The 16685-nt window shown below is 39.8% G+C and overlaps 1 protein-coding gene across 6 annotated transcripts in view; it reads right to left on the minus strand.

Moving 5' to 3' along the window:
- The window catches only part of MLLT3 (MLLT3, super elongation complex subunit), a 128712-nt gene that overhangs the window by 55636 nt on the left and 56391 nt on the right, over positions 1-16685 (minus strand). For 4 of the 6 annotated variants that reach the window (XM_017806303.1, XM_017806301.1, XM_017806299.1 and 1 more), the window contains exons 3-4: positions 7332-7414; positions 2589-2732 (exon numbers count right to left, since the gene is read on the minus strand). In XM_017806303.1, the coding sequence (XP_017661792.1) occupies positions 2589-2732; positions 7332-7414 (227 nt within the window). Of the gene's footprint in view, positions 1-2588; positions 2733-4713; positions 5124-7331; positions 7417-16685 lie in introns of those variants that run through there. The other 2 variants (XM_017806300.1, XM_017806304.1) reach the window with 2 other exon arrangements.

Genomic DNA, 16685 nt, shown 5'->3' on the forward strand with positions numbered 1-16685 from the left:
TTTCTCAGTCTAAAGCAGGGAAGTTACAAGTGAATTAATGTTTTGTGCATTCATTCTCTTGTCTGTTCTACACATACTTGGAAGCAAGAGTGAATTTCCAGGCCTTCTACAAGAGTCTAACAAAAGCCTGTTTACAGTATTTCATAAAATGCAATGGACTTTTCAACATTAGGAGATGAAAGCCTTTCATGGAGACTGTCAGTAATAAGACGCACAGAATGCTGTTACATTGTCTCTGTCAACCAGACCAGATACACTCCTAGGTCAGAAAGTCCATAAAGGGATGCAGAAAACACAGGTAACTTCACCAGAAGGTACTTATTTCTTGAAAAGGAATTGGGGAAATGGAGTAAAATAAAAAAGCAAGCCATGCAGTTTGAGCAGTTTGTAGTATCCAGAAGACAAAAGGCAATGAAGCAATGTATTCTAAGAATGATCACACTGATATATTTAGGGAAAGCATTTGATCAAAACATGCCACATTTTGTTGTTTACACTTAAGCAAAATATTTGCTTTTGTTAACTCAAGAAAGCTAAAATTAGAAGGCACAGAAAATTAACAATAAAAAAGACACTTCCTATTTTAACCTTTTTAACCATTGCCCCTCAACCCCAAAGTCCCTGATGGCATCATTTAGATTTATTTCACTTGTGGGTAAAACTTGTCCATTGACAACTGACCTGATACAATTAATACTAAGGCAGTGGCTCATGAAGTTTTCCAGAATAAAATCTTATTTAATTTGCAAACACACTAAAAAGCCAAATGTTCAGACATGGATATCCTCTTCCATCTAAAAAATGCAAACACAAAACACCATTCATGCTTCTATTTCAATATAACTATAGTTGTGACAGTTCTCTTCTTCAGGAGGGCAACAAGGTTTAGACTATACATGCTACTTATTTTTGCTTTGTTTTCAAAGATTCTCTTCAGCAGACTGAACATTCTCACACTAACTCCCTCTTATCTCCAGCCAAGAACCCACTGCTGTCTAAATGTGCCAAAAATGGCTACCCACTTTTGTTATGACTGTTTAAAAATAAAGATAAGCACTGGCATTTACACTTGTAATTTTACAGTATGAAGGCTTGCTTAACACCTCTATCAGTGACTCGGATGAGGAGACAGAAGACACTCATGATGGCTGCAGATAATCAGCTGGGGAAGAGAAGCATCTGACACTCCAGAGCAAGCAGAACTTGTAGGAGTAACCCAGACAGTCTGGAGGAATGGGTTAATAGCAGCCTTATGAAATACAGTGAGGACAAATAACAAATGCCAAGTCCTGTCCCAGCAAGGCAGAGCCCTGCAGCCATGAGGCTACAGCTCGAAAACAACTCTGGGGCATGGTCCCAGGCACAGGAAGGCTGTGAGCTGAGCCAGGGCCACCCATGTGGCAGAAACAATGGCTTATCAGTGCCCCAGGTCTTTCAGGCAGGTCACAGCCCTGGGAACCAGGGGAGGGTAGGGGCTTTACCCTCTGCTTGATGCTTATCAGATTCTATCTAGGTGCTGCTTATGGTTTGGATCCCCAACAAAGAAACACCACCAACAAAATGTAAGGAATTAAGAAGAGGCCACTGAGATGGTGGTGCTGGAGACCTTATGCAGTGAGAAGTGGCTACAGAACTAGGGTTGGTTCAGGCTGGAGGAGGGATGGCTTTGGGGGCACCCAACAGGTCCTCCATTCCTTCCTATCAACATGGCACTGATGGGAAGGAGTAGAGGAGACATAGTCATGCTCTTCACAGTGGTGTATGGGACAAGGGCAAGAGGCAGCAGGCCCATGAAGACAGCCCAGTGGTGGAGCCAGGCCCAGGGAGACTGGGCCACCCTTGGTCAGGAAAGGTTTCACACCCTGGCAAGGAGGGGTGAAGTCCTGAGCAGCCTGGTCTTGCCCAATGGTTGAGCCTCTGGTGGTCCCTGACAGCATGAATAGTTCTGCCATCATTTGAAACACAGTAGAACAGCTTCCACTAACACGCAAATTGTAAATGTAAATGTTTGGCCCTTCTAGCCCTCAGTTTCCTCCAAATGAGCAAGCTTCCTTTGGGCTTCTTCACATCAGTTAATTCTACCAACAAGTAAAGAAGCTGGTACACTTTTCTGGTTCAGATTGCATAACACTGATGAACTAAATTTAAGTAAGCTTGTTTATACTTACAGTTTCTAACTCATTTTACCTTATAAACACTGAATTTATTCTGCTTAATACAGAACCATATCTCTTTCAGTGAATGACATCTTATTTTCTTATTACTTTGTCCCATCACGGTAACCATCCTGTATTTCATCTCTGGAAAGCCAAGCAATCAATGCTTCATGACAAGGTCCAAGATCTGCTTTCGCAGAAGTTAACTAATTGGTTGTGAAGACAAGTATCTTAACAAGTATTTAAGGTAGGCACATGCTCATTTGTTCACCCATTGCACTTAAAGACAAGTACTGAGCTCCTATATGAAGTTAATCACAAAAACACTTAATTTCACTGTCAGGTCAATCTTTCTTATCATACTAATCATGCACCAGCAATAAGCAGCAACATCTTTATTGTGATGGCTTTTGACATGGGTGCAGGACTCACCCCTCCTGCCTTTAGCAGCTTTCTTCTGAATTCCTCTGTCGGGTTGTTGAATGTGAGCTTTTCACAGCGGAGGTGATTTACAGGTGGGTGGCCTTCAAGGTGCAGGAATAAGTCATAGTCAAATCGAACTTTCTTAGGTTCTTCCTGAGGGTTGAAAATAACCAGATAGAAACATCTAACACCAAAACTAACTAAGTTGAAAACAAGGGCTACAAAAAGACTGTCAATTAAAATTAAAATTATGTCATTTTTAACCATTCTTTGTGTTCTCAGACACACATGATGGAATTTACCAAGTGTCAGCTGAGCTACAGTAAATCAGAGAAGCTCCTATCAGCCCATGATAACACAAGGTAAAATGCATGAACTTCATGAAGCTCTGACCAGGCTTAATTAACACTTATGTCAAGTTATGCACAGGCTACAGATATGCACATAGGCAAGTATCATGATTCAGCTGACACAAGGTAACTCAGTCACCCACACAATCACACTTCTGAGCCCTAGAGAGTACTGAAGACACTGTAAAAAGTGTTGAATGCAAATTCCTCCACTGCAGCCAAACTATTGTTTTCTCCACAAGCTGTACTAAGTATGAAACTGCTGCAGCCAACTACATTTAATCTCCTATTTATGGGGTCTGCTCATTTACTAAAGAAACTTCATTGCCTTAAACAAATGTGGCCAGATAGATTTCAAGTGCTGTACTACAGCTTACAAACAATCCAAATTCTCTGCCACTGCAGTGAAAAAATGAAACTGAATGTTCCCTGTACCAATATGAAGAAAGAAAGAACAGGAAGAGCAAATGTATCTTGAAAGAAGTCACCAGTGCTCTACTGCCCCGAGAATGCCACTAGTGTCCTTTTAAAGCTGAGGCTTTGTACCAACTTCAGTATCTTTTCTCTGGTATTACAAATTAAGTACATCTTCTGTTACACATTTTCTCAGTCCCTTCTAGAAGCTCTATGTAAGTGCTTTTTTAAGGCACTATTAAGTAGCCCTTTCTCCAAAGGTCCTGATGTGCAACAGAAGTCACCAAACCAATGTCAGTCTTAGGGTAGAACACATATAAAAAGTAAAATTGAGGAAAAGTTTTAGTAAAAAGGAAACCATGACGGAAGAGGAGGAAGAGATGCATCAAAACCTTGGCACACATCCAACACTGCATGTAATCAAAATACATGCTCTGTTCAGTGACAGATGCTTAAAAAAATTCACATTAACCATGTTTAATTTTGATTCAGGATTCCAAGGATGGGAAGAATAGAAAGCATAGAAATCTCAAGTTATTCTAAAAGTTAAATCAGAGATTTCAAACACAGCCAAGAGACATGCTAACTGTCTCATCTCTAGACTTGGAGCAGAAACAACAGAAGGGGACCTGAAATAAAAGGCTCGCAGTTGTCTCTTTCTGAAGACAGAAGAAGCAGTTCTCTTAGACTGAACTATTTTCTTGACAGATCATTTTCAAAGGCAACCATCGATGATGATATTTCTTCTTGTTAGAAATATTAACCTATGATTTCATGCAGAAAAAAATGGAAGTGATTTATTCCCTGGTCTACTTAGAAAACCGTGATGTTGCTATAGGCAAAAAGTTGGTACCAGTAGCTTTGCCATAAAAGCAAAGTTTTAAGAATTCATAAATGGAAGTCTTCAAAGAACTTTGTGGAAAGTCAGATGAACATAACCAGTGATTAAAAAGCAGACTATTACTACACAAAAGACTTTCGGTGTCACTGTACTGCCTGTATTTTAAAAACAGTGTGACAGTGAAGACAAAATATCCTGCACGTTATGAGCCTTATCCTATATGGACTACATTTTCCCAAGTAGGAGTCTTTTGACCTAAAAGCATTTTTAAGGACTTTGTCTCAATGATTAACAACTATAGCCTGCTGCTGCTGAATTCGGGAGCAGGGGTTGTTGTAATTTCCCTAACTCTTTAAAGTTCGAAATATTTTCCATCATTGTGAAATACCTGTTAAGTTTTCTACCAGTTTTTTTTTAGTCCTGGGAATGGGCACCGTTTAATTCTCCGTGGCCCTGGGTGGCTTCCTGTACCCCTTCCTTCTCTATTCATTACAGTATTTTCTGAATCAGAAATTGAAAAGTTGTCTACCTTGAAAAAAATGATGATGGTGTGTCTCCTCTTCCTCCTTCTGTCTATCTCCTCTTTTTCTGTACTGGAATACCTGTGAAGTGGCTTAAGGGAGGAAGAATAGCTGAGCCAGAAGAAAGGGGTAATTTGCCAGCTCAATTTCTGTGCCACTCTTCCTTTGCATTCACCCACCCCAGGGAAGGGCATGCAGCTGCAGCTGTGTGAAGAGCTAGCTGACTCACAGTCCAACTGCTGCTTGTCGTATTCCATGACACCAAAATAGGGGTGAGGGATGTTTGCAAACTTCCTAATTCCACATGCTGCTTGAGGGTGAGGTGAGTTGCCCTCTTGATCTCAGTCTAAGCCAGAACTCCTGCTGGAGAACTCCTGAGACTTGCAGGTCTCCACAGTCAGCAAAGGCACGCAAAAGTCTGAGTGGAAAACAAAAAAAGAAATGTCGGGCAGGAAGCTTTCTGTAGAGATGCTTCAGTGATTGACTCACTGTCTTCTGACTTACTTTGCACAGTTTTGGGATGAGCATTTAATAAAGAAGTTAAGGAGAATAGATTGCTTTTCATTAGATTTCCTGAATGAATCAAAACAACTTCCCTAATGGAGACAGGGCTAAAAAGCATAGCAAAAAGGCTGATCAACTCACTGAGGCAGTTCTGTTTCCATTTTTGACAGCAAAGAGGGTTGACCAAGACCTGCTCTTCACAGATTGATACAAGGAACATGTCAGAATTACGTGTTCAAAACCTACAACTTAAAAAGTGCCTGAGCAGAATTATCCACATCTCACACCTTAACAGAGCTTTCTGTGAAAGATAAAAGAATACTGGAATACATACTTGAAATCATACATGGCTAACTCTAACACAATTTTTAAGTGATCAGGGTTCCAGAAAAAGTCTTCTTTTATGCACTTCTATTTTCTTTCTGGTTTAGTCTTTCACCAAGCATTCAACACATTAAAGATGTAATGCTGACTTGATTAAAATAATTAAGTTAAATTACATCTTGGTAATTAGTAATATAGACCCTGTTATGTATGTTAAAGAAAGCCCTTGTATTTGCTATTTGAGACTTAGAGTAAGTGCAGCAATTACCTAGAATGTGAGACACTACAATAACATAAGCTTTGTAGAATGGCACTGCATTTGGTAGAATGGCATTGAGCCCCGGTAACGTTAAGTAGAATGAGGGCTCACATGCAGTCTAAAAGAACATTTTCTAAAAGATAGAGCATGCAAGAGTGCAAAAAAAGACTGTTTTGAAAGATCAAAACCCGAACAAGTTATAAAGATTTGCAATACTAAAATAGAACAATAAGTCCCCTATGTAATCAACATAATCAAGATTGGTTTCTTCTCCTCAAGTTTAAGTGACTCTTAAACTTTCTTAAGCACTATTTAAAGTCTGTCCACTTTTGAGCACGGCTAGTAATTCTTCTGAATAATTACATTCAACTGTTGTTTGGGGTTTTTTTTAATCAAATAATCCTAATTTCACTAGTTATCTACTAAGTACTGTCCCCCAAGAATCAATACTGGGCCCAGTACTGATTAACTTCTACATCAGTGATTTGGATGGAGAGGCAGATGCTGCCCAGCAAGTTCACTGACAACACAAATCTGGGAGGAGTGGCCAATACCTCAGAGGGCTGTGCAGTCCTTCAGAAGGACCTCAACACATTGGAGAGATGGGCAGAGAAGAACTGTCTGAAATTCAACAAAGGCAAGTGCAGGGTCCTGCACCTGGGTAGAATAGCCCCAGGCACCAGCACAGGCTGGGTGTCAACATGCTGGAAAGCATGTAGAGAAGAACCTGAGGTCCTGGTGAACAACAACCTGTCTGTGAGCCAGCAGTGTGCCCTGGTGGCCAAGAAGGCCAATGGAATCGTGGGATGCATTAGGAAGAGCACTGCCAGCAGATCGAGGGAGGTGATCCTGCCCCTCTACTCAGCCCTGGTGAGGCCACATCTGGAGTGCTGTGTCCAGTTCTTGGTTCCTCAGTACAAGAGAGACATGGAACTTCTGGAGCAGGTCCACTGAAGAGCGACAAATATGATTGACTGAAGCATCTCTCCTATGAGGAAAGGGTGAGAGAGTTGGGCTTGTTCAGACTCGAGGAGACAACTGAGAGGAGACCTCATCAATGTCTACAAGTATCTGAAGGGAGGATGTCAAGAGGATGGAGCCAGGCTCTTCTCAGGGGTGCTAAACAATAGGATAAAAGGCAATGGGCAGAAACTTATGTACACAAAGTTCCTCCTGAACATGAGGAAGAATTTCTTTACTATGCAGGTGACTGTGCACTGGAACAAATTGTCCAAAGAAGTTGTGGAGTTTCCCTCATTGGATATTCACCTGATTGTGATCCTGTGCAATGTGCTCTAAGATGACTCTGCTTGAGCAGGGAGCTTGGACCAGATGATCCACTGTGTTCACTTCCAACCTGACCCATTCTATGATTTCGTGAAATTATGCATTTCTAAGAGTTACAGTAATATTGAGTTGAGGAACAGCACTGACAAAGTTAGCTGTAAGCCTAATTGTTATCCAAGTTTACAAATTAAACTTTAAAAAACCTCACACATGATTTTTTAATTTTTTAATGGAAAATATGAGATTCCATACCTTGTTTTTGAAGTAAACCTCAATTGGTAAAATGAAACCAGCATATCCTGATTCTTCAACTTTGTAGGGTGGATCCTTGCACACTGAAACAGAGAAAAACCCGTATTTAATACAAAAAAATTGTGTTTTAAATGCATAAGTAAACCACATGAGTAAATCTCCAATAACACTTCCATATAGCACCATTACAAAACCGCACACACACAGTCGGATATAACTGTGCACAACTCAAACTGAATTTTGCAAGCAAGTCATTCCTGCCTGCATAAAACCTGCAGTTTAGGGATAGCAAAATTTTATTTCTTCTTTTTGTTCTTCATCATTTGAGACTGCTAAAGCAGAACTATCAGGACCTTCAATACCAGGTGGAACAAATAAATACTCACAATGGTACATAGACTCTGCAGCCAAGGCTTTTTCTGGGAATAGAAATCACATAGGATTCTAACCCAAAAAAGTAAAACATGTAGAGGGAATAACTGCCATTCATGTATTCACAACCTAATATTAATAAAATCCCAATTCTAATAAACATAATTGAAAACAAATAAATTAATTAAATTAGGATTAACGCTAAGAAATTTGAAATCTTCATTACTGGGGGAGGAGGAGACACAATGCAACATACCAGTACACAGTGAAGAACCTCAGGAAGGTTAACTATTGCATCATATTAAAACAATATCCAGGTTTTCCTTAAAGGATTCATACTTCTATAACATTACAGTGAATATTACTAGTTTCAATATACAATCTTTTCCCTCAAGTTTTCAGTTCAATGCAAGGGCTTTTAGTTACTTTGAATCCCCACAGTACTGAACATGAGCTCTCTGAAGAAAGTGACACTAGCCTGTCAACTCCAGACAGTGACAAAAAGGAGGTTGTTACAGAACTTGGAACAGAAGCCACCTCTGCCTTCTCCTGGTTGACTGCATGATAACCTCATCACAGAATTCAAGTCCATGTAACACATAAATACAAAGGTAGGCTGAGCATGAGAAACCGCGCATCTCCTGCAGCTTCAACTCAGATGCTTCCAAGTGTTGCATTCCTACGCATCACAAATCATGTCTAAGGCACTACCACCTCAATGACAGTTTCCCTACTGTAGACTAGTAGAACGATGAAATTTATACACAAGAGGTTGACTTCTTCAGGAACATTTGCTCTAGCTCTGTCAGTCTAGTCGATCGGAAAAAAAAATTCAAACTCCAGATGAATCACCATTTATTCAGATATATGCTCCTTTCAGAATTGCCTGGTAGGTTATAAAAAGCAAGTCTTGCAAATAATTGTACAGGGCCCGATTACCAAAATTATTTTTTAGCAAAGTACAACAGATGAGCACTTTCAACTCTCTATCATCCCAAAAACATGACAAAGGCCATCACATACATCCAGGAATATAAGCACTGCTACACTCCCAATAGTATAATCAGTACATTAACTTTCTGAGGACATGCAAGCTTAGGTAACCCTCAAGTAAATGAACACAGCAGAATTTTTTCCTATCACCTTGCCATTCTCCTCCTGCTTTGCTAGCACAAAACCCTTTGAGGGTGAGGTGTTGATGGAGGGGCACGGACAGACTGCTCATAGACTAGAATGATCGGCAAAATGTCGGCTTTATTAGGAGAAAGACATCTTATATACTGCTTATGACACTCAGACGTGTGATTCTTCTTCACATAGCATTGGATACATAAGGAAAACATACTTTGTTGTACGGTGTTAACTGGATCACAACAGGTGTCCATAGGAGATGAGAAAACTTGTTCACCTGCCAAAAACTCCTCCTTGACCTTGGTAAAAAGCCTCCTTTGTTCTAGCCTCAAGGCTGAAGCCATGTTAGCTGCATAGTTGCTTTTTACTGTCCACACCCAATTATGCCAAGGCAAGGCTCATAGAAATGCAATAGAAATTGTTCACATACAATCTCTATACTCCAACAGTGAGGAAGATTAGAAGTCCTTGCTCACCTACTGCACTTGTCTATCACTACCCAGCTAACTTCATGCAATCGATAGAAAGGGAAAAGGATGGCAAAAACAGAGCAAGAATAACCTTTCAAAGACTCTTCTGCAACACCGTCCTCCTGCAGCTACGGAATTTAAGTCTGTTTCTCCTGTCAGGAAAAAAAAGTTTGTAAAGTGGGATTTGAAAGATTTTGAAGAAAAGTGTTACGGTGATCAGTCAAAGCTGAGAGGTGGTTTCAAACAGCCTGTGGTCTTCAGTTAGAAACTGAGCATTTTGTGTTAGAACTTCCCAGAAGTAATTTTTCACCTTACATTGACATGTTTTCCCTTAAGAAGGCTTGCCAGCATTTGAAAAATGTAAAAAAAGTAGTCCTAGTTAAGCACAGAGACAGGTTACAGTAATACATACTGATAACTTTTCAGCCAATGATAGAGTAGCCCTCCTGTTCTTCCTCCGCCTTTGGAAGACAACCTGAGGAGAAAGTCTTCCCTGTATGGTCATGTTCAGAAGAATGACCACTTATATACAAACAGGGAAAGATTATACAGCAGATACTTATCCGGATGGAAGCATAGACACTTTAGAAACAGCGATAATGCATTAACTACTACAAACTGCATTACATGACAATTCATAAGTATCATGTCAGCTTCTTCTGAACTCTTAATTGGTGCAGTAACAGTTACCAGAAGTATTTTTTGTTCCCTCCCCTCCCTCATTTCACGTTTTCACATGTACACAGCTGTTTGCTATGCTGAATAGTATTTTATCAAAGTCTCACATCACAGTTCTTAAAAGACTCTGTTATGGTTCCTACTTTTGTTGAAACCTGGGTAATGGGTTACAAAACAATCACCAGGAAACTCCTTTGGGTGTATTCCCAAACTGAAAGATGAACTTTTAACAAGTAAAATTCTACAATCTTGTGAATGAAGAACCAAAAAAAAAAAAATCAGAAGTGACTGAGCAAAGCTCCATGCTATTGTGTTTGTATAGACTGCAGCTATTACATCTTCCTCGCATTTGTTGTAGAAGCCACTATGGGCAGAATGTACTGGCAGAAAACAGCATCTCTGTGCACTCTGAAGCAGCACTCCCTGGCATCAGCTCTTTTATTGAATTGTCATGAAGAGTAACCAGGGCTGCAATGATGTGGTGCTTTCGCCAAGCCAACAGGCAAGCATCCTAGCAAGGTTTCTAAATGGAGAATCACAGAATATTCTGAGTTGGAAGGGACCAACAAGGATCACTGAGTCTAACTCTTAAGTGAATGGCTTATACAGGGACAGTAACAACCTTGGTGTTACTATCACCAGGCTCTAACCAATGGAGTAGAGAGGGAGAGTTCTTTCAATAATGCCAGTATAATGAATTACTCAAGATCACAGCCAGCCAGAACAGGAACTGACGATTATCTGTCCCCTGTTTTGTCAGAGGAATATGCCTTCTCTACAGCTCACATAAACAGCTTAAGTCATTTATCTCAAATGTTTTGTTCCTTTATTCCACAAGTGAAGCACTGCTTCTTCTCTCACACATGTATTCCCACGTGTTCCATCAGACATTAACTGACACCAAAGGAACAGATGCAATCAAGCCATGATGATGTACTTTACTAACAGTGACTACACTGAGGCCTTTGGAGATAGCAGTAACAAAATTCTAGTTAAAGCTATCTTTCTTGAAAACTTTAACATGAGATTCATTTGGCAGTCTAACACTGTTGAACACTTCATTGTGAATAGATTTTTTTTCTTTATTAAAAATGCAGTCAAAACAAACAAGGAAAGACAGAAGTTCCTTTTCAGCAGATGCTGACACAAGAACATCAGGATGATGCCCAATAATGTCTGCAATGATTCACATATATTTTGTGCATCCTGCAGGACACTCTAAGTGGGTGCTTGTAAAAAGAGAAGCCTTCTTATAGAGAACTGGTTTAACTAAGTTCTTGCTACTGGTATTATATAGATTCTTGCCTATTATTTGCTCATATTGGTCATCCTTAAACCAACTTTTCCCTCTATTCAACACCATCTTCATTAAAAGAAGTCTCAAAACATTCATTTTCAGAGGAAGGCAGACTGTGGTACCAAATCCCTTCTGCAGAATAATTCAGCTTTAAATATTCAGCTGTGATTTCTATAAAAGCTCTTTGCTACCCTGCAGCTCACCTTGCCAGCTGGTGAAGTCCAGTATTTGGATTCTATAAAAAAACCAGCCAGCAAGAGAATGGCTCTGTTATGTCCTAACCTCAGGCACATCTCAGCCATTAATACCAAAAAAACTCTAGGCAGGTTCAAACAGAAGATAGGAAAAAATACTAAGTTGAGTGTGGGTTAAACAGTACTTCCTACTGTAGAAATAAGAGGTGCCCATTTGCTCAACACCTTATGCTGACATGTATTTAACGACAAAGATAAAACCCTGAAGTAAAAGCAGAAAAGAGACTAAAAAAGAAGACTGAGTTTTCAGCATTGCATTTTCAATCCTACTAAATTCTCTGCCTCACATATTGAGTGCCCAGATTCACACCACTTCTACCAGCGTATCAAGATACAGCTTAAAATCTGTTAAATAAAGTGACCCCTAATTAAATGTTGGAGTGACATTTTCTGCATATTCCTCAACCATTGAATAGGTTCTTCATCAACTGAGAACAATCCAATACACAAGATAGCAGGTCAGGAAAGTCTTCAGGGCTGGGACTGAGTTTTGACTCAGCTGCACCTAGGCTCCATCAGGAATTTATAAAGCAAGGGGGTCCTCTCTGAACCTTGGGTCCCAGTGGGAGGGTATTCCTTACCTTTTTGCATCCTTACCCTTTTCCATCTCTGGTCTCCACAAAAATAATTCTAAGCTGACCCTAATCCAATTTTTCATTGTGCATTTCATCCTTGTAGTAGTAACAGAGCCAACTTTGCCATTGAACTTTGTTAAGTCACGCTTGCACAAATTTATATTAAACTTGCTTTTGCTAATACTGTTGTCAGAGATAATTTAAGTGACCTAAACCACACATTGGCAGCATTTTCCCAAGTCACCACTACACATGATGGAGCCCTGCTTCCCTGGGGATGGCTGAACACCTGTTTGCCCATTAAGGAAGTAGTGAATTAATTCCTTATTTTGCTTCGCTTGCATGCACAGCTTTTGCATTGCCTTTTAAAGTGTCTTTATGTTGACCCACGAGTCTTCTCAGTTTTACCCTTCTAATTCTCTCTCCCATCCTACTGTGAGGAAATGAGTAAGCTGCTGGATGGTGCTTAGATGCCAGCTGGGGATAAAACACAATATCCACTCCTTCCAGGACTGCCAGCAGAAGGAGGATTTTTCTTGATATCAAAAGACCCTCAGCCACCTGAAAACTTTCAAACTTCAGTGCACACCACAGATGGTGCAGAAGCCCTTTCTGTTGACTGAAGGACACAAAAAGCTGTTAGCTATATTCTGCACTGCACACACAAGCAACAATCCTTAATGAGACATACAGAAATTACTGGTGATGTCTAGGGCCATTCACAGTTTATGCTTCTCATCTCTTCTGTCTGATCCCTCAGGTTTCCTCCAAACAAGATGGGAATGAGAGAAGGGAAGAAAAAGGAAAAGGAGCGTTTTTAGACTGAAGCTATTCCTGCACTACATTTCACCTTTTCATTCTAGATGTTGTTTTTTTCAATACAAAGCAATTCTCAAAAAAAGACTGTTAAAAAATACATGTATGTATGTCTCAGGTATCAATGGACTGGAGCAAGTGACTTCCAGAAAGTAGCTGGTCTGGAAGCCTTCCTTAGAAAAGCATGACACTAAAGCAAAAGAAAAACCCTTGAACAACTGAACTGCAGCTAAGGCTGCTTGGATAATAACATAATAAACCAAACAATTATCTTTGATGGAAAAGATATTAGGTATAACAATAAAAACTCTGACAATAAGCATCAATTTGCCCTGTAGATACCACTAGTATTTTAAAAGTAATAAAAATTTCCAGTAGTTGTGCTTTAATGCATTCTCACATTTACATAGAAGCTACAGCTCTCGGGATTTTCTCTTCTATTGAGAAAAACAGGTCCCACAATTGCAGGATTTGAAGTAATTTCTTTCTAGATTTTTAATTATATACCTCTCCCTCTCAATAAAAAAAACTTTGCATAGCAAATATTTTTTCTTAACCTCCAGATAGATAATTAAAAACAAAAAAGCCCTCTTTCTCAATTTTAACTTCATTATGCTATGCAAAGATCCAACTGGGAATAAGTATTTCAGAGCTACCAAAATCATCCTGTATTCCAGTAATGATACTTGTGTCAAACCTTTTTGGTTGAAAAAGTTTGACAAGCAAACCAAAGCTAATTTTTTTCATCACACCTCCATCCTTCATGGCTATTTTACTTGATTAATCACAAATTGGTCAGGTTGGAAGGAAATACAGTGGGTCATCTGGTCAAACCTTCCTGCTCAAGCAGGGTCACCCAAGAGCACAAGACTGTGTCCAGATGGGTCTTGAATGTGGGGGAGACTCCACAACCTCTATGGGCAATTTGTTCCAGTGCACAGTCACCAGTACAGTAAAGAAGTTCTTTCTCATATTCAGGAGGAACTTCCTGTACATCATTTTTTGCCCATTGCCTCTTGTCCTATTGTTTGGCACCACTGAGAAGAGGTTGGCTCTTGACACCCTCCCTTCAGATACTTCTCAACATTGACTCCATGCATCTCATGTCCTGAGGAGCCCAGAACTGGACACAGCACTCCAGATGTGGCCTCACCAGGGCTGAGTAGAGGGGCAGGATCACCTCCCTCGATCTGCTGGCAGTGCTCTTCCTAATGCATCCCACAATTCCATTGGCCTTCTTGGCCACCAGGCCACACTGCTGGCTCATGGACAGATTGTTGTCCACCAGGACCCCCAGGTCCTTCTCTGCAGAGTCACCTCCCAGCAAGTCAGACCCCAGCCTGTGCTGGTGCCTGGAGTTATTCTACCCAGGTGCAGGACCTTGCACTTGCCTTTGTTGAATTTCAGACAGTTCTTCCTTCTTTCTATGTAATATACTGAAAAACAATCAGTTTTGCTTCTATCATCTACCTAACTAACTTCCTGAAGCTATTCAGAGTAGCTGAATAGACAGCAGGAAAAGAAAAATACTTCTTCAAACGCATGTTATTCATATCATTCACTAGCAAATGGAAGAATATAATGCTATTTAAGCAAAGCAAAACATACACGTATTAATAGTATGCGAGCTTAAGCTATAGAAGGGTACTGCTAAGTCTGGGACAATTATTTATTGTAAACATTGTTTAAATGAATCTGCCTGTTTTTTCTGCCTCTCATTTGACATTACTTGTGTGACAGACCAATACAAAGCTCTACAATCAAAAATACCCTGAAATAGTGATTTGAAGTCTGTGTGCAAACACGTTTATAATTATTATGATGTAAATGTATACTCCAGGCATAAACCCAGTTTAAGAGTTGTGTTTGCATGCAGGTGATGCAGATGTTGTATAAGTTGGCACGCATGTAATTATCACAACAATTATACTATTAAGCTGTTAGGAACCTTGAGGAAAGAGAACAGCCACGTGAGGCTAAGGACTAGTGATTTATAAAGAAGGGGTATAGAAAACTAAGACTTTCCTCAAACAGAAATAATTAAAATTTGCAATGCTGTTTCTGACCATTATAGCACACCTACAGCTTTATTTTTCTACATAAGAGAAGTAGAATAGAACGAACTATTTCAATTGGAAGGGACCTACAACAATCTTCTAGTCTAACTGCCTGACTACTTCAGGACAAAGTTCAAGTATGCTATTAAGGGCATTGTCCAAATGCCTCTTAAACACTGACAGGCTTGGGGCATTGACCACCTCTCTAGTAAGCCTATTCCAATATTTGAGTGCCCTCTCGTTAAAAAAATGCTTCCGAATGTTCAGTTTGAACCTGCCTTGGCATAGCTTTGAACCATTCACACAGATCCCATCACTGGATCACAGTGAGAAGGGTTCAGCACCTTCCTCTCCATGTCCCCTTCTCCGGAAGAGGAAAGCAATGAGGTCACTCCTCAGCCTCCTTCTCTCCAAATAAGACAAACCTAGAGTCCTCAGCCACTCCTCCCAGCCCCTCAGCCAACTTTGTTCCCCTTCTCTGGACATATTCAAGTACTTTCACATCCTTTTTAAACTATGAGACCCCGTTCTGCACACAGGACTCAGGGTGAGGCCACACTGGCACTGAGTACAGCGGGATGATTCCCTCTTTTGGCAGGTGGTGATGCTGTGTCTGATGCACCCCTGTGTAGGGTTTGCCCTCCTGGCTGCCATGGCACACTGCTGACTCACACTGAGCTTGCTACTTGCACCTGACCAGTGCTTCCACTCATCCCATTTCTCACACTGCAATGTGTTGGTGTACAAGCACTTCAGATACACTGAAAGATATATACATATACACTGAAAGGTATGATATATTAATTCCTGAAAACTAGCCACATATACATCTGTTCTCAAGCTCTGCAGCTCTATGTTCTACGTAGCAGATAAACTCTCCTTTGAGCATAAAACAGAAAAGGGAAGGGAAAAAAATATAGATTGTGCCATAAAGACAGAAAATCTTCAAAGGGGCACATGGTCTAACTCTGAATAATTGGTTTTGTTCTAGGACAATTCCACCATGAAGCAATTTTCAAAAATTCTCACCTTAAAAAATACTACATTCATGAAATTGTATTTGCACTACTAATCTAATGGAAATCTGTAAAACAATACAAATAAAGTTACCAAGTCGTCCAAATACACTTTTGATAGATAGTAGGTAGGTTTTTGCCTAAGAAAGCTAACTGCTTTCTTATGCATGAAAGTCATTCATCATACAGTGTTTCAACTCTGCTCTTTTAAAAATGTCAAGGGAAAAGTGAACAAAACTGTCTTTTTTCTTTAAAAAAATGCCACAAAATTAATTAGAAAGCTATTGATGGAAACATTAACAACATTTTACTTGTTCATATGCTACAAAATAAATAATTTCATCTGTAATCTCTAGACTATACTTGTTTCTGAGAGAAGCAACACAAAACATTGTTTCTGTTTTCCAGTCAGCGACATCTTTGCAATTTTACTGTTGAGTTGCAAGCATTCGGTAATAAGGAATTTTGTTTATTTTGTTGATAATTCTTTAATTTTTTTCAACCAAACTTCCCAATCTTTATTCAGACAGCATTGTCATATCAGAAGTACTTTAAAATCACTGGCAAAGTTTGGTTTTGCCACATTCCAATGGCATCAGTTCAACACTAAACTTTTCATTTGCTCTTTGCAGGGTATTTCTCGTCTCTTGGTATGCCTCTGGCACTTCATTTCTACATGTATTGTATT

Source organism: Lepidothrix coronata, unplaced genomic scaffold (assembly GCF_001604755.1).
Source record: "Lepidothrix coronata isolate B3197 unplaced genomic scaffold, Lepidothrix_coronata-1.0 Scaffold14, whole genome shotgun sequence".
Taxonomy (NCBI): domain Eukaryota; kingdom Metazoa; phylum Chordata; class Aves; order Passeriformes; family Pipridae; genus Lepidothrix; species Lepidothrix coronata.